Source organism: Pomacea canaliculata, linkage group LG5, assembly GCF_003073045.1.
Source record: "Pomacea canaliculata isolate SZHN2017 linkage group LG5, ASM307304v1, whole genome shotgun sequence".
In the NCBI taxonomy this organism is placed as follows: Eukaryota; Metazoa; Mollusca; class Gastropoda; order Architaenioglossa; family Ampullariidae; genus Pomacea; species Pomacea canaliculata.
Window position 1 is genome coordinate 21,612,467 of NC_037594.1, and position 23,306 is coordinate 21,635,772.

Below are 23,306 nucleotides of genomic sequence, written 5' to 3' on the forward strand. Positions count from 1 at the left end.
CTACATGCATCTTCTGCTCCTGCAGCCAATTCTGTTGCAGTCCTCTGCTCTTGAAGAACTGCAACATTTGACATCTCTTTGTCCTGTGGAACTAGCTGTTTCAATGCAGCAGACTCTTCTGATCTGTCTGTAGTGGCCATAAACCTGTTGGTTTCATCTGGCAACAGATGTGTTTTGTTGGCATCAAGAACTGATTCTCTGGAAGAGGTGGATGTCTGTTTTAAAATAATTTTTTTAGGGGGAGTTTCCTGAATGGATAAATCAGTAGTCAGGGGCTTACAGCTTTGTTCCTCAAGTGACTGAGTTTCTTCCACAAATGTCTGAGGTATCCCTTGTGGAGGTGTTCTGGCAGAATGCATACTGCTTTCATCACTTTTATTTCCTTCACTACATTGTGCACTAAGCAAAGATGATGACAAAGATACATCAGGCTTGGAAGTCTCAGCCTTTTTCAGCCATTTTTCCAAGCTGGTGCAGATGGGTAAATTGGCAGGCTTTGTCCCTGAACTTTTGCAATCAACTTCAGAGACCAATCTACTTCCTGGCTGCGAGTTTTTCTGGATGAACATCCTGCGGAAATCTCTTCCTCTAATTTCTGACTGTACCGCCTTCTAGTCACTGGCGGACTCTGACTGAGGGATTTGAATGGTCTGAAAAATGGATCAGCTTCCTGGATCACCATCTGCTCTCCTGATGACGACTCAGACAAAGAGCTCTTGGTGGTTATGGAAGATTCTTTGCTACTCAAAGTCTCAATCAACTTCTCACCAAACATTGCCAACTGATTAGGTTCAGGATATGGTAAGCTTGTGGTCTTTCCACATTTTCCAAATTTTTGTACGTTTCCTTCACACATATTCTCTTCCCCAATTTCTTCTTGTAATAAAGATTTATTCTGTTCTGTGCTTTGTTTTTGGGCAGAACTGCATGGTTCAGTTTCTGCTTGGGATTTATTTTCTTGAGATTTGTCCTCAAAATGGACAGTCTTTCGACGAAGACTTCTCCTTACTGATGGGTGAATCCTTTTCTGTTTGACATCTGGAACATCCTGTTCTTGGACTTCTTCAGCGGTCTGCAGCAATGTAACAAACAATATTCGTTATAACTATGTGCAACAATAAACTGAAGTAACAGCAAAATCAAGACTAGAAAACCCACTTTAAATTCAAGGACACGAGTGAATAATATCCAACTAGAGCTCCTCAGTGATGGCTTGACACACTGATGTGGACTATGATGTAAGTTTTGGCTTCCTTAGCCTCCTGCACTAGCAATCACCTGTGAATAAGACCTGTCAGACTATTACTATTGTCTAATGTGACAGTAACAGCTGCTGAGGGTTGGGAAGCTAATTTCTTAGTAATGGAAAATTAAAAAGAAACCCTTAACTTTCCCCCCACTACACCTTTGTGCCTATCTTTGCCTTACAAAGACTTCCAAATTCTGAAGGTCTTTATATAATAATAAAAAAATGCAAAATTTGTAAAGCCCATACTCACACTCTTAGTGCTTAAGAACAAGAATGAAACATGGACAGCATCCGAGGGACAGGAAAACAAACAACATATGAACTATAAAAGAATAAACAACTGTACTAATGAAGAATAAAATCCAATACAGAAAACACAAAGAGGAACCAAATAACAAGAACTGAGAATAGCATGATGTTGCAAAAAGGAAGTGTGTGTAAAAGGACTTAGCATTATGGGAAAGGTTGTTAGGCGTAATTTTTACGGAAGAGCTGCGTTTTCAGTGCACATTTTAAGGATCCTATAGTGGGTATGTGGCAAATATGGAAAGGGAGAGAGTTCCATTCTTTTGCTGCACAGTAACTAAAAATCTAGTGGCCATATGCTGTTGTTCTGGAAGAGTAAGAAGACAATCATCAGACAATGAGCAGTTACCTAGCTGCGACATAAGGGAAGAGCAGTTCAGAGAAATAATCAGGGCAGGTGCCAGCAAAGAAATCACAACATAGCACAGAAAGTTTGTACTAGATGTGAGAATGGATGGGTAGCCATATATCTTTAGATGTGAATAAACACAAGCTGATCAAGTCATAAATAGGCTTTCAGGTTAACTCCAAATCAATATTCAGGAACAATTCCAAATAAAAGAATTACCTTTTGTTCCAGTTCTTGAGACTGGCTAGAGTTGATCACAATGACAGCATTATCATCTTTACTTGTCACTAACACTGACCTGCAATATGATTTAATCAGTCAAAGCTTTCTTTGATCACAAAACAACTTCAATAAATGCAATTTGAACAGACTAGTTCATATAAATCTGTTCCATAATCATTTTCTCATATTTCCAAAAGATAAAGCAATGTTCTAGTCATGCTTATATCTGTTCTGACCACATCAGTCCTTCAAGCTATGTCATGTATCCTGTCTATTCTTTAATTCTTTCCAAGCTCCTCAATTATGTTCTTAAGTATGCTTTGCTAGCATGAATGCACAGTTTTTAAATTATAACTTTGTACATGAGGGAAGAGTGAAAAGAACCCACTTACTCTTGCTGTGTGTCAGAAGATGACAGCTGAGACATGAGTGACACATCCTGTGAGATATCCAAATTGTTGTACATCACTGGGAAAACACTGTTTGTACAAAAATAGACATAATCATCTATTCATATGCTTCAGAATTAAATATTAAATAAAAGAGTTACAATTTCTTAAATGTCTGACTTTTCAAAGAGACCCGCAGCTAGGCACTTCTAGGCGTTTACACTGCACACAAGAAATTTCTTTAAAATGAGGGAAACTTAACATTCTATACGCTTTGCTTCTGCAGCAGTCTTAAGAGCTACAGCGTGTTTCGAACACTGTAATGCAAACTGGGTAGTGTCACAAAACACATCATGCTGTAACACAAAAAAATATATATATAAAGGAAGAAACTGTTGGCTTCTATGAATTACTTCCTGTAAGGTGCTAAAATAGTTAACCTATTGGGTATTTTGTTATATATCTTAAAGTAGGAAATAAGCTAGTTGGCCAAGTGCCATGCTTGAGATGGTTACTCAATTTGACATGGATTTGTACACCAACAGCTAAAATTGACAATTTTATTGTTTCACACTTTATGTTTATATATATATCTTGTGGAAATACTTACCACCACTACTGTTCTAAATGGGGTCACTTTTCCTCTACTGAATGAGTTATAAAATGAAGCTTAGCATAAATAGTGGAGGGTTGATGTTTTGCTAACAAAACAGGCAAAAATGTTAAATAGTAGAATTTTGAAATTTATTTTGTCTCATAGTAATATAATTTTGTTTAAAATTTAAATTAGAAATCTCAAACTCAGCTAAATTTTCAAATGTCAAGAGACGGAAAATGAAGGTAAATCTCGCATTGAAAAATTTCTGACATACCGTTTCTCCTTCATTACTTCCTTCTGGTGTTCTGTTAATATTCTACGTTTTTTAGGTTTGGCGTTGATGACGACAAAATCCTGCAATATGAAAATGTAAAGATTGCACTCTTAAGAAAATATATTGTGATACTCTGCATCCTAAAAAAATTTTTTTTAGTTCTAACTACCACATTGGGCAAAAATTATAGACCTCAATGTGTTGAATTGTTTTTGATTAAATTTCTGAGTTAAAAAATGTCTCCTTATAATTGAATCTTTCCTGAAGCATCCCAGAGTTGTGTTTCAGAAACGATGGTAACATTTTTCTTTTGCAATCTAAAACTGTAAAAAGAAAAATTTAAGAAACCCAGCATCTATCATTTAAGCCCAAACTTGCTAGTTCACCTGCCATTCAATTAAAAGGAACCAAACTCTCCTCAAATGACACAGATTTACATCATTTGCATTCTTTTACAAAACCTTAATAATGCAGTACCTCATCAGGCATTAAATCCACTGTCAGATTTTTTCGTGCCCGCCCTCCAAATAAACCACCAGTGAGGCTACTTGGGACAACACTCTTTGCAGGAGATAAATGGCTTGGTTTAGGAGAGAGTTCTTTTTGCAGTAGGCTGCCTCTTAAACGAACTGGTGAAGGCATTCCAGGCAGCAGTGGTTCTGGGGCCTGCGAGTCCAGCTGCAAAAATTGTTTTTTCTTCTTGCACAAATAAAACTTCCATTATGCAACTACTGCCAATGCAATTTACTACTTAATTTATTTGCAACACTAATAGCTACTGTTCAATAGCTGTGTAATTAATCCTATTTTTGAGAGTGATGCAAAACAGGCAGTGTAGTGGAGGTTATTTCTCAGTTCACACCTCTTGGTCACAACTTCTAGCTCTTAGCTTTGTGGATAGGGCAAAAGATGACAATGACTGAAGTTCTACTTCAACAACTGCTAATAACATAGGAAAAAAGTATGCACTGTTATAAGAGATTTCAAAGAACGAAAAAGACAAAGACAAGAAACAATTGTGAGTCAGCACTAATTTTTCGTCAAATACATTGTTTCTCTACTTGCCCAGACACACTTCATAAATCAAAATTTATAAGAAATTGAATAAATTAAAATAAAAACCCACCTGACTTATCTGACTGAGAGGTGTCTCATCAATGACTGTTACATCAATGTTTGTCCATCCTGGCAGCAGGATTTGGATTTTCTCTTTCACCTTGCTAAGCACTGGCCTACAGCCAAAAGAAAACACAATGCCTTAGCAAAACTGAAAGTGGAGTGTAGACCCAGCTCCACCACAGATGAATGAGCATCTCATACATACCTCTAAACCTTTCTTTCAAACCATATTTACACACCTAAATAGTTATAATTTAACATAATTTAGATCACCTTCAAACTTTAACCTTCTAATCAACATGCGGCTGTATGGCTGGACATTTGTAGATAACTAAGAGTGCATTCACATTGTAAACTTCAGTGCATCAGCTGGTCTTCACCATGTTATAGCGCATTGAGCTTTATTCTCTGTGAGGAAATGTGCTGTTATTATTGTTATATAAAACAACTGCAAAACTGATTAGCAATGAATGATATTATGCAGAAGACACTATACACACACATTACTCTGAAATGTTTTTTTTCTCTAACAATGTGAAACATCTTTATGAGAAGTTACAAAATATCTTTTAAAAAAAAAAAAGGAAAATTGCAAATGTTTTTGCAAGGCACAGACAAAATCTTACTGCAGTTCATCAGGGTATGTCAAAGGTGCTGATCGAGAGAAAGTGGCATTCCACAGAAGAACAGTCTGGTTCTTTATCTGACGACGAGAATGAAGGAAAGTAGCTTGAAGCAAAGGTGACAGGTGATTAAGCAGATCACTATCATAGGGACCACTGTATCGACTCTGAATCATCGTGCAAACGTCTGCCCAAAGTTTTTCCAGCTGCATTAAAATAAAGAAATCAAACATGTTAATTGACCACATAAAAATGTGAGGTTTATCAAAAATAAAGACAATATAAACAGCTCTAAACACAGTTTGACACCTGTTCTTTGTCAACTGCATCTCAATTACACATTTATTGGTTACAAGCAGCTTAATACCCATAGCCCATCTTGCAGACCTAGTCCCATGCCTTACCTTGTATTTATGAACCCTCCAACTATAATGCATTTATTTTTGACAAATAGGAAATCCCTCAAAGTAGACTGGACTATATTGACAATTTTCATAATGAAAGTTTAAAAACTCATCTCAATTAGAGCAATAATTTTTTAAAAATCATGAAAATTTGCAAAACCATACCTTCTGCAGGAAAGCTGGGGTGTGAAGTTTTAGGGACGATTTCTTGTTTGCCACCTTCATGTAGTTAGCAAGTGGGGAAGCTATTGTCTCCAGCATATGTCTTACAACAGAAGATGTACTAACACGAGTCACAAGCACTGTCATCACCTCTAAGCTTGTATTGGCTGTGATGATGAGATGTGCAGTCTCTTCTCCTGTTTTATGCTAACCCATCAAAGACAATATCAAATAAGAGTTGTCTGATAATCTGACATGGGCAAACCCAAATTTTATATCTTGTGGTAAATATTCCTGAGGTATGTTGCCTTATTGTTGTAGAGATGGAAAACAAACTGGAATACAAATAACTTAAAATATATAAGAGTGGGGGGCGCAGTCTCAAGCTATCAAAAAAACTTATCATCAGTGCCTCTCACAATTATATATTATAAGTTATATTAAAGAGATCTAAGAAAAAATTATTTTACCCTTTTTAGCACATTTCAAATAAAAAATATTTTTGAAAAATATTCTTTTACTCACTTTATTAAGAAACTGATAATAATATAATAATCTTTTTGATATATTATAAACATTTTTATAAATGGTTTAAAAGTTTTACAGTTCATGAGTTTCACCTGATTAGTAAAAGGCAGTTCTTCACTTGGATTAATAGCACTTGCACACACTGCCTCCATTAAACTGGCCACAAGGCAGACAAAAGAGTGAATGTTTCCCATAGGTTTTTGCCGCCGCCGGGTCCATTTGGAAGGACTTGGTGACAGCCCAAGACCAAAGGTCTGCTTTGGTGCAAGAGACGAGAAGTCAACAGTGTCTACAATGACCTGACACACATTCATCAGGTAATCCAAAAGTGCTGCATCCTGAAAAAAAAAGCCACTTTAAGCAAAATAAAATATAAACAGCATAAAAAAATCGAAAGTTTGAATGTCAAAATGCATTCTCTAAATCATCCGCAGGAATGATTATCTTAAGCTTACAAACACCCAACTAACAAATTAGGAGCAATGTACTCTACTTACATGAAGATGATCTTTGCTTGTGTATGTTTCCAGTATTCTGCTACTCATGTACTCAACAATGATGTTTGTCTCTGCATTGGGAACCAGAGCAGAGAGACGAGCAAATGTACGATACAACTCTGACCATGTCTTCATGAGCGCCTTCAGAACAGACTGTATGGAAATAAGCACAAAATGATGAATGCTGGTCATACACATCATCTTTTGATAAACGATGTCTTAGGAATTGAAAAACATGATTTGGCATTTGGGCACTGAATTTAAGAAACTTTTTTTAAATCTTGACACCCCAAGCATAAAAAAGTGTCCTAAAGGGTTCTTTCCCCACATAAAGTGAATTTTGCAACGTAAGTATTTCTAGCCTTCGCAATGCACTCTGAAAGCACAGATGTTTCAAATATTAAAAAAAAAAAATAACTATGACCACTCACACAAATGGAAGGATTTTTAGCTAAACAAAACATCTTATCAGAGGATTCATTTAAACGAGCACTTTTTTAAAATTTAATGGTCACTTCACTATCTATAAATTATATTCATACCAACAATAAAAATTTTACTACCTGGTTGACCCTGGACCCAAGCTGGTGTGTAACAGGAATAAGTAGTATGGCATACAAGCAGTCAAAGTTATATTCCAAGGAGTCTCCTTGATTCACCTCATTGGTCTGAAAAATACCACTTTTAGTAGCAAAATTTCTTTCTTACCAGGTGACATGACTATATGGAGTTCACCCTACTAGCTACCCAATTCTAGCTGTCTGCTCCCAACTTGTCGAGGTTGACCAATGAACAGAGTGCACACAAACTCAACCAACCTGATACTGCCATGTTTACTCAATAAGACGACCTCTGCAGTTTTTGTTTTTTGCTTAAGACCCACAGCAGAAAGGCGGGAGGGAACTAGTGATCATGTCATCTGATAAGTACTCAAAGAAAGTAACTAGTAGGGTGAACTCCAGTCTTGTCATCTGGTACAAAACAAAACCATCTGTTTTCATTATGCTAAGACTCAATCAATGAATGTGGACATTTTTATAATTTTCTCAAAATTGTGTTACTTAATAATAATCAAGAGTGAAAAATTTACAGTAATCTATGGACTTCTCACGAATACCTACCTTACTAATGTGCTCTTGTACAGTGTGAGCTACTATGCTCCAGAGTCGCCACAATACCTCAGGCCCTGGAAGAAACTCAGCATTGCGATCCAGCAGTTCAGATACAAACTGACAAAACTGCAGAACACGGGATGGATGGTTGGTTCCACACTGAAGCAGCACTGACAGCAGAGTTATAAAACTGCAAAAATAGAACAGAAAATCCGCAGAACTTAAAGTTACATGTATTTTTATAAAAATAGTAGTCTTCAAACCTCCAAATAAAACAAGACTGTCTTCAATTCTCACAGCAGCTGTGATAAGCATAGACCAGTATCCAAATATGTGTTTTATGAAGATCAAGATTTTACAGAAGGATTTATAATATAGCAATTAAAATGAAAATAAAGTCTTTCATTTGTGATATTTTTTGGTTACCTTTCATTATTTGTACATTCTCTCAGCAGCTCTGGCGTCAGAAGAACTTCACACAAAAACTGTGCAGGACAGCCCTTCAATCATCAAAAATGGTCAGTTCAAGTATTTCAAATTACATGAAACAAACTATGGCAAAGTAAACCAATTTCCAATATGCAACAGAAACAGTAAAATACTGGAAAAGAGGATAGAAGGAGGGAGAAGATAAGAATATGCATCCTTTTCCTTCAGCAACAGAAAACACATCACAGGAAACAGTGACAGTGCAAGTGATGAAATGTGTACAGAGAGAATTCTTCAGCAACAGGAAAAACATCCCATTAAACAGTTCATCAAAAACAAAAACTGAAAGTGATGAAAGATGTACAGAAATAATATATCTCAGAGTGGCACAACTTATTATTCAAGTCACAGATGCTCTCTCCAAGCTTTTGGAGTGATGTAGGCAATTATTTTTTTTTAATAGTTACAATTTTTTTTTTTTACTTATACTTACTTTTACTACTTCGCCACTACACACATTGAAAGCGGTAGATGACAAAACTTTCTGAGGAAGAGAACATACCAGCTGGAAAAGTTTCTGCAAAATACCACAGAATGAAATGAACACTCACACGCAGTTACAATTACCAGATATTACACCAATATTATAATCGTTGTTTTCCATGAAAGTATTTTATGATGGAAACATGACAAAACACAATGGACGCACTGTTTTTATATGCAGCAAATGCTTGAAAGCAACAATAAACATCATTTAATGAGTTGTAGCCCTAAAAGATGTCAACTTTCAATCAATTTTAAATAATGTTTTGAGCCAAAACAATCTTCAAGCTAGTGAATGTCTGCTTTAAAGTCAAATCAATTATTGAGCATCTTACATTTTCTGTGTCAGGTATGTGCTTATCAAAGGCAATAGCATTGGGATCTGGGGATATATTTAGATGTACCACAACTGTTAAGGGAACAACATGTCTTCTTTAACAACAACATTTCCTAATCTTCCTCAGACACACTTACCAAGAGAAGTTTGTGAGGAATAATCTGATTTAGAACAAGGGACTGAAACTGCAAAAGAAAAAAGGACAAGTGTTCCCGGCAGTCTGATCGCGAGGATGACTCCAAAGCGTTGCTCAAATGAGCCAGCATGCTTCGCCAGACATGAATGAGTAGTGGTTCTGTAAGGAGAGACATTTGTTATTTTTTTTGTTTGAACTGTATGCTGAAATCTATGCAGCTATCTACAGCAAATATGTTTACCTTTGAAGAAAGTCAAAGTAAATGCCAGGATAAAACTGAAAGTTTTTATGTAAAGGATGAGTCCTTCATTTCTGATGAAAATAATAAATAGTAAGATGAAAATAATGGAATCATCTAAAATCATCATGCAACCACTAGTCATGACTAAGAAATGTCAGCTGAACGCTTACTTCTCATGATCACTAGCAATTACAATTACTGATGCCTTAAAACATTTTCTGCAAATTTTTACAAAGAATATATTCTCATTTTTTTATGTTTGCATGCTTAGAAAGTTTATAAAATAGGGAATTTTTGTAAGCGTTATGTTTAGTGTGTCGTCAGGATTTTCAGATGCATCATCTAAGAAGCACCAGCGTGTATAGAAGGTAAATATTATCACTTTTCATTTATAAAGAAATTTATTGTCTTACAAACCAATGTAGTAAAGACTATCTACAGAGTCAGCATATTTGTACAGCAATATCTATAGTAAATATGAATAAAATTTAGGAAAAGTTTGGTATTTTATAGAAAATGAAATCCCCTTTAATCTTTTCTTTTTTTAAAAAAATGTTTTGCCTACAAGGCATACAAAAATTTTCTTTATGTTTATCATTTAGCAGCCCATGATGAAAATTAGTGTGTATAATTAAGCCAAAGATATTTAAATTTCACCGGTTCCTTTGATTTTTTTTTTTTTCAATATCACTAAATGTTTACCTATTTTTGTTTAGTTTGGTATGCAACAAGTTTACTTTTGCAAGCAATTAGCAAGTTTTGAAATACAACCCTAAAAGTAGTAGAGCACCCTCAACTTCCCATACAATAAGAGTTGTTGCCAGAAAAGCAGATATATTTCATGTTCTCTTTATTGGCTGCATTATTTATGGTAGCTCTTTAAAAAAAATTATTTAGAAGAGCTTTACTACAAAACAATGTTAATTATTTAAAACATTCAGGATAAGTGCTCTGACTGTCGACATATATTCATTATCAGCTGGCAGCACTGTTATAGCTCACCTGATATTCTGGTGTTTAAAGATCTGATCAGTTCAAACATGACCAACATTAAAGTGTTAGCATTCTTCACAAAAGCTATTGGAGTCCAACGTGCATCTGGCTTAAAAGTCTCTGCAAGCAACCAAAATACACTTCAAATAGTTTCATACCACTATGCATGTCTGCAGACACTAACAACAGAAAAAAGTTCTTGTTGATATAGTTTATAGGCAAACATCTTTGATGAAGAGACTGCTCTTTGTGTCTCGCTTGCTGTGAAATTTAAAAAAAATTTTTTTTTAAAGCTACACATCTAGTGGGAAGGGCATTACTTTATGATTGAATTAGAGCACTTTCAATATCAATCCATAACAGCACTAAATTCTTTAGATCATTTATTTTTAGCTTGTCTTTTCCTTTTAGTAATTTGAATCAGTTTAAATGGTACTGCCAATTAGAAAACAACAATCCGACTTGAAAAAAAATATCTTAAAAACTCCATAAAACAAGAATATTTTCAGTTCTCATTTTGCTTCATTAAAAAGACAAAAAATTAAGGATGAAATTAGCATACACTGTATGAAAAAAAAGTGAATAAAAACAATCACCTATGGTTGAGGGAGGTGCAGGTGTTGTATCATCTGCCAAGAGTTGGGCCAAAATCTCCATCCCCAGTTCCTGAAGCCTAGGTGTGGGTTGATGGTGAGCAGGGCTCATAGCCCCAACACTCACTGCAGACCCTGCTGGCAACCTTGGTGACTGAGGACTATGTATGCTTCCTGCCTTTGCCACTAAATGAGAAACAACTGTTTCAAACATGGCATTGAATTTTAAAATTTACTACATGCCACATTTACACATTGGACAATAAAACTATAATATTAACACATTATGAAAAACAGAACTATATCTCATACTGTCGCACTAGCTAGGTACATGTGTGCCAAAGTAAATTTTTCTGGTATACACCAGCAAATGTTATGGCATAAATCTTGAAAATCTGAAATATGTATACCAAACATCAATATGAAAGTTGGAACTTGATTTATTGTGGGTACTCAAACATTTTTGCATAAGAAATATGTGCCTATTTTTTGCTTGAGTTTAGCCAGACCTATCTTGTCAACAAATACCTTTGAAAAATATACTGCCACCTGCATTTTTTTCCCTTCAGAAATTTGCACTTGATTTGCCATTCACTCATGCTTTGTTACTAGGTACTCTTTAGAATAAATTTATTTCATTGGTACAACAGTTCTAACAAAGTGTTATATTTTTACATGAAGGAAACAGATGAAAAAAAAGGTAATTACATCATTGGAAATTATCTCTAATTGTATGGCACTCAAAAAAAAAAAAAAAAAAAGATTAATTTATACAATTCTGATATCTATGCATGGATAAGTGTTTTGGAACAGAATTTTGAATCCTTCAGTGAATTTAATTTTCATTCATTTTCATTTATACTCTTTTGATTATTTCTGAACAATTTTGGAAGAAGTTTTACATCAAGTTTAATGCTACAAAAAAAGTGTAATAAACACCAGAACTCAGAGGACCACTTTTTATTGTTAAAGACTGGCATCCATACAAACCTAATTTTGTTGGTGTGGGTGCAGCAGTAACTGGATGAACATTAGCAGTACGAAGTGGCACATTTCCAGTACACACCAGCAGAAGTGGTTTTATAACCTGAGAACAGGCCAAGTGTTAATTTGTTTACATTTTTTCAGCTGCCAGCCAATAAATATTTTCAGAATTAGTCTAGATACCTTCAAGACCTTACTGAGTGGTCAGAGCTATACACAAATTCTGGAGACAACATAAACATGAGTAATGCCATCACAGGTGCACCCAATCAGTGCTGTCTCACAATAAGCATGTGAACAGTGCCCAGAGGTGTGCCTAGTGTTGGGACAATGTGTTCTTACAGCTATGATATAGTCATGGCACGGTCAGTCAACTCAGCCAGGTCAATACTACTGGGGAATACATGGTTTTTGGTTGATATGACTTGTCCCTGTTTATTGCCCATTTACCAGCACAAATTACTTGACTGTGGTTTATCATCGACTGTTACCTTTTCCAGTCATCGTGTGTTGATAAAAATAAGATTCTCATAACCAACTATTAGTGCTGTATTGCAAAATTTTATAGAATCATGTTAAAAATATTTTAAGAAAGAATCTTTGTCTACCATGGTACAAGTGTATTGATCAATTGCTCTTACGTGGAGAGTTAGTTCCCCTATATAAATCTTAAATGCAACTACAAAATAAGCAAGCATGACTTAGTGAGAGCACAAAGAAAAGCATTATCATATTATTGTAAAAGCTTTAACATTTAAATAATGAACATGAATTTATAGATGTTTGAAGTCATGGTGAAAGGGTTAGCGCCTATCACCAATACAGTGAAGATTGGCTGTCCCGAGTTCAAATCTTGCCTCAGACATGCTGTTCTTTCTCTGAATGTGGCATCTGTTTGCAGGTTTGATTGTTTGGCCATGAATGAAGCCTTAGTTGCTTGCTCTGTGAAAAATATTAATTCCCTTCCCCTGCTTTCCTTGTAATTAATAAATTATATAAAAGGAATCTTTATGAGTGCAATATATCACCATGCAGGAAGGTCTTTGAAAAACATTAATATGCATCCTCTCCACCAGTAATTTAAAGATTATTATTTCTCTTTGTATAAATCATCAAAAGCACAATGTTTATGCTTACCAGGTCAAAGTTGCTCCAGCTCCGTGCACCTAGACAACAAATATAGTGCCACAATGTGCCTACTTTTTCTATTGTAGTGGCTTCAGCTGTTGTACTGCATAAAGTGAATACTTGCATAACAAGCTTGACACGCTTAGGATCTCCCAACCAGCCTGGAAATGTTAGAATACAATAATACAAATGTCTTTGCTTTGATAAACACTACACAAATAATTTGTAATGCTAGTTTTTTCTTCAATCTCTTAAAATTTTTCTTGCAGTTTTGTAAGAAACACATTTTCCCCATTGATCCAAGTTCATGGCCTCTTAGACAACCTTTAATTGAATTTGCACTTTCAATGCATTATACCCCTTAAGTTGTTTATGTGCACTTTTAAATATACAAAGTACTTTTTTTTAACACAAATGACTTGAATTAAATTAATAACAAAAGCATCTAAAATTTCAAAAACAAGTGATATTTCCACAGACATGTAAATTATAAGAAATATGCAATATAATGCATACTGGGATTTTCAGCAAAGACATCAATCAGAATTCTCCAGGAATGAAAGGCCATGCCACGGACTTCTTGAGAATCAGATTTAAAAGCAGGTTGAATAATCTGAAGCATTTCGTTGAGGACACTTGTCCGAGTAAGTTCCTGGCAACGAGGAAAAAAAAGTAGTCATTAAGTGTTTACTATTACTATACCGATGTCTTAGCATCCACGCACACACAAAATGAATCTTTATTGTAGCATACAATATGTGTGGCTTAATGTAATCATTGTTGGAAAAAGGGCAGCATACAGATGATATCTTCTTCTTCTTGTTAGGATTCACCCCCTAGAGGAGCAGAGGGCCAGAACTACACCATGCCATCAGATCCGGTACGGGTCATCCCTGTTCAGTTGGGACTATGTCATGCCAGCTGCCTCCGCCTCACTGTGGACAGATCTCCTTCATGTCTGTCTGGATCCCAACTCTATGCCTTCCCTGTAAGTTCCAGCCCAGACCTGATCTTTTCAAATTGTTGGCCAGCTTTTGCAAGGTGTGACCAATCCAGCCCCACTTCCACTTCTTGATGTCTAGGCTGGCAGGTTTTTGGTTGGTTCTCTCCCTCAGGTCTGTGCTGGAGATCTTCTCGGGCCATCTGATGTTGAGGATGTGGTGCAGACATCTGTTGACGAATGTCTGAATCTTGTTGGTGATGGTGTTTGTCACATGCCATGTCTCAGATCCATATAGGACTGACTTTACATTTGCATTGAAGATGGGGATCTTAGTGTACAGAGATAAAGCCTTGGAGTTCCAGATAGGTCACAGGGTGTGGAAGGCAAGCCTGGCTTTATTTATTCAGCTTCTTACATCTTCATCTGCACCTCCATCTTTGCTGACTATGCTGCCAAGGTAGGTGAAACAGTCAGACTCTGTAATACATTCTCCATGAAGTTGGAGTGGGGCTTCTTGCTTGTTGTTGACCTGCATTACCTCTGCATCTTGATGTTGATGGTCAGGCCATCATCGCTGCTTCTTCTGAGAGCCAAGTGAGCTTGTCTGTGCATGTTGCTGCTTGTGGGACAACAGACCGATGTCATCCACAAAGTTAAGATCCTCAAGTTGCCTGGGAAAGGTCCACTGAACGCCTGTGTTGCTGTTAGAGGTAGGGTGATAACTTACAACAATTCAAATTGACAAGACAAATCCTTGAAAATGACAGATCAAAAAAGGTGAAAGAAAAGACGAAAAATTTGGCTCAAGGCCACAATTTAAGGGTTGTAAGTAATAAACTATGTGCTTAAGGAAAATAAGATTCGGTATACTACCCACTTGTTTGAAGATCTGCATAAGAACCTCCCAAACTTTCACAGTATAGGCTTCTTGTCCTCCTTCAAACAACTTCTTCAAACCCTGACCAATCTGGAATGAACATGAGACTAAAAGGTAGAATGGGCACCAAGGATATAAAATTATATTCACACAGTGCCCATCTACAAAACAATATGTGAAAAAGCAATTATTTTATGCCTAAGCAGAATAGAATCTAGAATAAAAGCCAAAAATTTAAAACTTTTTTTTTAAATGTGTGATTTCAACTTTATCTTCATCATTAAAGCATCTGACACAAAATTGGTAGTCTGGAAGGTTGACACTTATTTATATATTTATAAACATTCAAGCCTCTCTAATTTAGATAACAATACACAGCTTACACACTCTACCTACACAGGGTTTATATAGACAAACAATTTTACCATTTTAAGATCAGAAGATGCTAGATGGGCAAACTCTGCATGGCTAGAAAAGAAAGCAGTCTGTTCTTTCAGACAGCTGAATGCTCGTTCCCGAACTTTCTGGGCTTGTGATACAAGCTGAGAGAGTACAAGACGTCCCCATTTAGTGCACTCAGCCTCCATCTGTTTTCCACATTGCTCGCACAACCTGTACAGCACTTGCAATGGTTACCTTTTCATTTTACACAAATTTTATTAACTATTAAATACTTTTTTCACATTCAAATCAAATCTTATCTTATGAATTTCTGTTGCATGTTCTGTTTAGATTTTGTTGCATAAGAAGATTTTGTTGCATAAGAAATAAAGCAGTCAATACCTTATTATCACAGCCAAAGCCTCGTGGTCCACGATGACGGACTGTCCCTTCCATTTGGTCACTGCCTTGTTTAGTGCAGTCAGTATACACTGCAGCTAACACATCAATAAAATCATTATTCATACTGAAATGTTATTTAATTAGATGAAATCTTCCTTTTAATAAGATCAAATCTCTGCAATGTTTTTAAAAATTAGTCTTTGCAACTGGTTTCAGTGATCTTCTACTTCCAGAAATCAGCATGTGCAAAGTTTCCAAACATCCTCATAACTTGTTAAAAGATCAGATGGCAAAGGGATGTAGGATCAGAGTATATAGCATAATCTTAAATGGGTAAATGACAATTTTCTTTGCATGTAGTTGAACCGATAGTGACTAGAAGTTACAAACCTTCAAGAGAAAATAAGAATGCTATTAAACATGACTGCATGATCAGATGAACTTACAAACCTGCACATAAACAAATAAAAATAACATGATTGTGAGCTATTTACGCGCATGTGAGTTTAAATTTAATCATGCTATCACTGTCATGCATACTCACTTCCCCTTCAATTATGTCCACAGAAATTTTCTGCCTAGAAAGGCACCAAAGTGAACGTGTGCATACTGTTTTGTCTGCAGAACTGACAGCAACATCACATAGCAGCCTCACAAGACTGCTTAGCTCCACTGCTGAAGCATACCTGTGTACCAAAAAAATATATATATACTGAGTTACATATATTGTGCACATTTTGAAAAAACTAATATTTATTTAGTTATTATCATTAACAATTGTTACGAATGCATCAAAAAAAAAATTGTAATCTAACTTACATGTTTCTCTATCTATCAGCAACTTTGTCATCTCTAGCTCTTTAAAAACATGAATGAATATAAATTAAACTTTTTATAATTACTAAAATACCCTCAAAGAATTTTACGTCATACATGGTAGTAACTCATACTTGCAGCACCTGGTCTTTAAAACAAAAGATGCAGCTTTCTGATGTAAAACACAAGCATACCTGACAATTTCCTGATCATTCAAGCAATAGCTTATAACATGAAGAGCTTTCTGAATCAAAATATCAGGCAATTCTCCAAAGTGAGTGACATCCTGTTTGGCCACTCGCAAGAGACGGCTACCCTGCTGAACTATGTCTTGCTCAAAAATGCTGAGTTCTCCTTCAATTAAATGTTTTGTTAATGTGTTGTATGCTTCTAGCCGGTCATCTGATAATGCCGATTTGGATTCCAGTGTACCCAGCAAGGCCAACAAGTCCAGTGGGGATTCCCCACTGACTGCCACCATTGTTGCCAAAAAATCTTTCTTGGTTCACTTCCAATGACTTGGACTGAAAAAAAAGTAATGCTACAATAACTTTTTGGAAAAGTCAAGTTTATTGATGTAACAACTAGAATTTGATAGTTCTTTAAACATAATACTTTGGTTGATCTAAATAATCAATTAATAAGCAGAAACTGAAAGTAGACAGCAGAAAGTTTTACAAGTTTGCATCTTATTTATTAATGTAAGTTACCCTGAAATTATAACTGACCTAGGTTGCATTATATAGTTCTTTAATTTTAAATTAACTAACTAAACATCTTTAATAATAGCAAAGGTATATGGCATTTAATTACTTGTACCCGAGAAAAATGAAGATAAACTTATCACAAGTAACTCTGGAATTAACCTTTTGGTAATTAAAACACTGTTATTTTTAATAACTGTATAAGGACACGTTTTCTCTCTGCTTATTTGCTTTAAATGTAAAATGTGTCATAACGACTATACATGGTAAATTATCTGGTGGACGTAAAATAAAGAACGGTAAACTGAAAATAAATTCGAGCTTCACTTCGTTGAAGACCGCATCTTAAAGTATCCAATTCTTGAGACTTTTCGTGCGATTATTAATAGCAGTTACCTAAATAGAATGATTACATTGAACGAACTAAAAGCTTATTATTATTTCTTTGATAAAAGCCCCAACGACTACTTGAACCAGTTGAAATGGGCATGCTGATCGAATCGTGGAAAGTTATCTCTGACATATATTGCAAGCACCAATTTATTATTTTTTTTTAAATCCTCGGGACGCTCCTATTATAAATGATGATTATTTTACAAATCACGGCGACTTCGAATTTTTAGCAGATGTCAAATAATGCGACAATGGCATTAAACTATTGTTGATACTGGCATTGCACAACGTTGTTTTGCTGATAACACCAAAGATAGAAAAAAAAAGCAAAATTAAAGTAAGAATAAAACGAGAAACAAATACCTTGTCTTCATGTACAACAATTGATAATACAGTGTATCCAAAAATAATAAACGCAAAACAACACAGTTCAGACAGTGTGTGACAGTTTCGCGGGAAAACGGGATTAAGCGGAAGTACAAAGCGATTGGTTAAAATCTGCTGACACCCATTATTCATTTCCTGCCATGTGAAAACAAAATCATAGAAAGTCTTAAGAAAAGGCCTGCAGTTTATACTTTCACAAATAGACTTCCACACCTAAAGAAAGAGTAAATAAAACTAAGATTTGTCTGTTGTCTTCATCTAAGAAATTTAAAACGTAAACATCCAACCCAACATTTAAGGGAGACTACTGTTTCTTAATCGTGAAATGTGTTTGTGTTTACGTCCCTTGCAGCAGAGTCTCATTAGTTTTCTGTTTCACAAGAACAATTTACAGAAATGTATATTAGAGAGAAAGAGAACAAAAGAGTTTCTATTTCAGATTAACAAATTTTAAAATCTTAACTTGATGAGAATATTTACCAATAGATTTTGCTTCTTGATGGTATTTCCAAAGGCAAAAGCAATGAATAGTAGACGTAAATTAAGTCTCAAAATCCGAGAACGTAATCTCACGAAACACCATCTATTTAATCATTCTGAAATAAAATCACATAAATATTATTTTTTTAAAAACACTCACACACTGATCAGGTGAAGTGTCGACCAGCAACACAAACTGCATCATCATCGAAGTATTTATAAGCAATGTTCAGCAGAATCATATCAGTGGTGCAGTGACGCCGAGACAGCAAGGGCGTTGTCATTGTAATTGTAAATTATTTTCCCAGTATATAATAATAATACTTACAATTCGATTGTCAACATCTACATTACATTCAGTAGCGTAATATAGACTGCAAAACATTAGGACAAGTGTACTACTTAAACTTAGAGTTGTTTTACATCTGAGCGGTTAGTAAAGAGGGAAAAGTGACGGTAAGGGATCAAACGTGTAGTACCTCGCTTAATAATAATAATAATAATAATAATAATAATAATAATAATAATAATAATAATAATAATAACCCAAAGTTAGGAAGGCCTGCTGCGTCAACAACTATGACAAAACCTCGACAGATTATAGAAACGATTAGCGCCTAAAAACAGTGCAATACTCATTTCCAACAGCCAACTGTAGGTGGCTATTAACGGTATATACAGTACAAGGAACAGTATTAAAGAGTACACAAACGTAACACTGTCCGCTGGAGTAATATAGGTCCATACAATACCTGGTGCACCCAGTGCAGGAGAGCACAGGTGTTAAACTCAGTGATGCTATCTCTAAGGTCCAACGATATCACACGGTCTACCTGTAAAAGTAGGCCTAAGCCCACGTGAAGAATGAGAGCGTGAATGATGTCATTTTGGCCGAATACGTAGCGATGATATCAAAAGATGTGTTACGAGAGAGAGAGACAGAGAGAGAGAGAGATACAGAGACAGAGAGAATCGTTGAGGAGAGTAAGCTCGAGAGGACTGAAAGCTGGACGTTTGATTTTGAATGACGGATATTTTCTGAAGTTTAACGTGGATGCTAAATGCCGAGACGTTTACATCGTCATGTTTTTTTGTGAATTCAATAGCCAATACCGAGTCACTGTATCTAGCCGTTACGTCTGTTAATACCGTGTGGAACATTTCAGTTGAGGATACTCTAAATCGCAGTTTCACATTGGATTATCTATGTGAGGAGCAAGTGGATAACATTGGTCAACAAATTTTTACAAAAGTCATGTTACTAAAATAAAATTAGTTATTGCTTATACATTTTTATGTGCTCAACACAAATATGAGAATCAAAATGCATTTCATAGACTAGATTTCTTTCCCTGTCTCTTGTATAGTTGTTTGGGAGCATCCCTGTGGAGTGTCCAGCAGTCAGTAGTCAAGTGGTCAGCTAGAATTGTAGTGGATAATTTTCCCTGGTATATTTTTTTACATTGTTGCGATATCTTGATGAAAACGTTCGCCATGTTCATCAGTAAGAAATCCAGATGGGAATGAAGGAAGTGGATCTTTAGAGACATATTGCAGCAAAGTTTTTGATACTACATCAGCATGTCTTTTACTAGTTCCTTGTAGTTTTCTGCCCTAACATTCCCGAGAAAATTTGTAGACACTAGGAATCTAGACGTTCATGCGCGATAAATCCTCGGCTTTCAGCGGCCTTCCGACTTACCCCAGTGTACAAAACCGTCAAAACTGTCTTGTTAATTTACCCTCAAATGGTGGGAGCAACGAGAATATATTCATACATTAGAAATACACCATGTAATACGTACCCATGTCACCTGCACTCTACAGTGCCTTTCAGAAGAGGAAGATAAATAAAAACAACGACAACCATTTAAATTTTAAAAATAAATATAATTTGAAGTAAAAGAAAACACAAAACAAATCCAAATTTCCCAACCCACAGTCCCAACACTTCCACGGTCACAACACATCTAATGTTCCTTCCGACTATTCAATTCCCCCCAAAGTCTCCAGATGAAAATGACAACAAGTCTCCACTTGCGGATAAGATGAATAAGCGAAGGTCAAACAACAAAAGTGAAAAAAAAACCCACAAAAACCTCAACAGGTTCAATGTCACACTATAACACAAATCTGGTAACTTCCAAGTCTGTTCAGGACTTGTACATAACAGTACAAATCTGGTCAGGATTTGTACCCAGGACTACTACACCAAGTCCGCTCAAGACTTGTTACAAAAGAATAACATCCGCTCCGGACGCACTGACAACACCGAAGAGACTGTTCCTTCTCCCCGCTCTCGTCAAGGAAAAAAAAACAGTCACACCACAAACATCCAAAACACTGCAACACTCTTTCCTTTGTTCATGTACACAAAGTGACATTTTTACTCAATACTCATAATCTTTAAAACACAAAACCATACTGCAATTGCTGAATGAGTCTTTTGAGATAGTGTCTTCGAGGGAGTAAGAAGAAGAATGAGAAAACTAAATAAGGAGAAGGAAAATATTTGCAATAAAGCTAAAGCAATATTCACTCCAAAAAATAAGCGTAAAGAGCTTTCAGAATTTAGAACTAGCCCTCTTTTGTTTATGTTTTCACTTGGTGTAACAAAATTGTCAGATGCATGCGAATTCTGTGTGAGAGAGTGAGTGAGGTAAGAAGAGAAGAATGGATTGATTTAGAGCATTCGTATATCATTTACTTGAGTCCGATCACTGGTTAGTTTTAGCTTTACCCTACCTCTTTTCTTTTTGAATTTGTTAATACAAAAGTTAATTATAATGCTAACTAGGCTTACCTCACAGCACAGTAAAACAGCAAAGTCTGGAATTCTTTTACATCGTATTTTTACATAAGACAAATCAAAGGGGATAAAAATTCGCTTTAACCTTACAATTTCTGTTTTTGCTCACCATGACCTCTCTGTCTCTGTTCCTTTCATTAAAAAAAAAAAAAAAAAAAAAAAAACACCCAAAACTGCCAAAGTAATAAAAACTTAGACATAACAATAAAAGAACAATTAAATCGGAGAAAACAACAGCTTGCCGGTGCTTCATTTACATTGCTTTAGACAGCGCGCATATCTGGCAGTCTAGGTGCCCTCCGGTCTGCCCCTTCCTCGCTTTCTCTCTCTCTCTCTTCTCTCTTCCACACACACAGAAAAAGTAAAACTATTTTGTTTTGTTGTCTTTAGATTAAGACAAATATTTTTTCACAGCATATTATTTATTTTATAATTTAGTCTCATTTTATTTAAGCATAGCTTGAAAAAAAAAGCAACAAAACAGACAACTCCCCCCCCCAAAAAAAAAAAAAAAAACCAAAACAAAACAAAAAAAAACAAAAGCAACACAAAACAAACCAAAAAAAAAAAACCACAACAAAATTTCAAAAATCTTCAGACTAGTTAAGTTAGCTTAAGTCATAGTTAGCAATAAGTGTTGCACAAGTTTTAAGTATAGCTATCACTATAAAACAGACTTTTCTAATGTCATTCAATGTCTCTTCAACTTCAGGTGTGTGCAGTATTTGCTCTTTGTTTTTCTTAAGAGCAGCGCGCTTTATAGTTCGTTTATTCTGGGAATCTTATTTCTCTTAAATAGACGCTTATACATCCTTAATATTTCTCATTTCCTCGATATCATAATATTTTTTTCAATGTCCCTAACTTTAAATTGTGTTAATATACAGACTGCAATCGCTTTAATAAATAGTGGGAAAATAGAGTGGGGCTAAGTCTCAGGTACTAAACTCAATTTCTTATCATAGGATTTCAAATGTTTGGATGGTCATAGCTATCACAAGTCACTAGGATGTTTATATTGTTGATGAACTAGGGCAGTTCTTTCTATTTCGTTTCACTCGCACTATTTCTCAAATCTGTTGCACTGGGCCTGATTATAGAACGATGTGCCAGAAACACTTTCAAGCGTGTCATGCAAAAACGTCCAGCGCTTGAACATTTTACTAAAGTAAACAATTCATACATGCAGTCAACAATACCTATTGCAGTGAAACACCGATACAGAATAAATAAGTCATAGACTGAAAACCAATTACAATTACTGGCACAAAGCAACGAATCAAAGGAAATAAATAAACAAAATGCAAACGTAAAAAATTGGCAGGCACGTGATCTGACACACAAAGAAAAAGAAATTTAGAGAAGTGCGGAGGACTAGAGACACATACACAATGTCGTCGCTTTCTTCGTCAAGGAAAAGATGAAATAAAATTGTGGCCCAAATACGAACAAGTAGAGGAAAGAGCTGTAGTCTTATTCGTCGCCATTGTTATCATCATTATTATCATTAGTAATCGACAGAGAAAACCTTTGAAATGTCAGTCACTCAGGTGTCTGATCCAGCTTCGTTAAAATTATTTGAAACATGAAGTTGCTACATCGATATGAATCAAATGTACATAATAAAAAAAAAACACAACGATTTAATTTGATTTTTGTCTTGCGGTTAGCTTCGATATAATAGTATTTTAAATTTTTCGAACGTGTGTTCGAACAGGTGTATCCGCCTTACACAAATTATATAATCAGCTCTCACTCTTTTGCTACAGCCACATCACATTTAAATGCATGGGTTCTTCAATCCTCAAAACCGTAAGTGAAAATCTCCCGCTTAGGCTAATCAGATGATCGTTTTGATAGTTTGTTTGCCAGCTTGCTTGTGTTTGATAATAAAATCT

The 23,306-nt window shown here is 35.5% G+C and overlaps 1 protein-coding gene across 1 annotated transcript; it reads right to left on the bottom strand.

Annotated features, from left to right (window-relative positions):
- Nucleotides 1-425: 425 nt before the first annotated feature.
- On the bottom strand, nucleotides 426-18,204 carry LOC112564534 (telomere-associated protein RIF1-like). Its single transcript, XM_025239401.1, has 26 exons — nucleotides 18,096-18,204; nucleotides 16,830-17,159; nucleotides 16,364-16,505; nucleotides 15,820-15,914; nucleotides 15,462-15,648; nucleotides 15,037-15,126; nucleotides 13,733-13,868; nucleotides 13,226-13,377; nucleotides 12,095-12,191; nucleotides 11,108-11,290; nucleotides 10,521-10,631; nucleotides 9,279-9,436; nucleotides 8,755-8,838; nucleotides 8,259-8,332; nucleotides 7,842-8,022; nucleotides 7,284-7,388; nucleotides 6,721-6,873; nucleotides 6,316-6,561; nucleotides 5,699-5,902; nucleotides 5,133-5,335; nucleotides 4,514-4,619; nucleotides 3,865-4,065; nucleotides 3,388-3,467; nucleotides 2,519-2,605; nucleotides 2,124-2,202; nucleotides 426-1,072 (listed from the first exon to the last, which is right to left on the bottom strand). The coding sequence occupies exons 2-26, from the start codon at nucleotides 17,114-17,116 to the stop codon at nucleotides 452-454; spliced, it is 4,062 nt and encodes a 1,353-aa protein (XP_025095186.1). The 5' UTR covers nucleotides 17,117-17,159; nucleotides 18,096-18,204; the 3' UTR covers nucleotides 426-451.
- Between the last annotated feature and the right edge of the window lie 5,102 nt (nucleotides 18,205-23,306).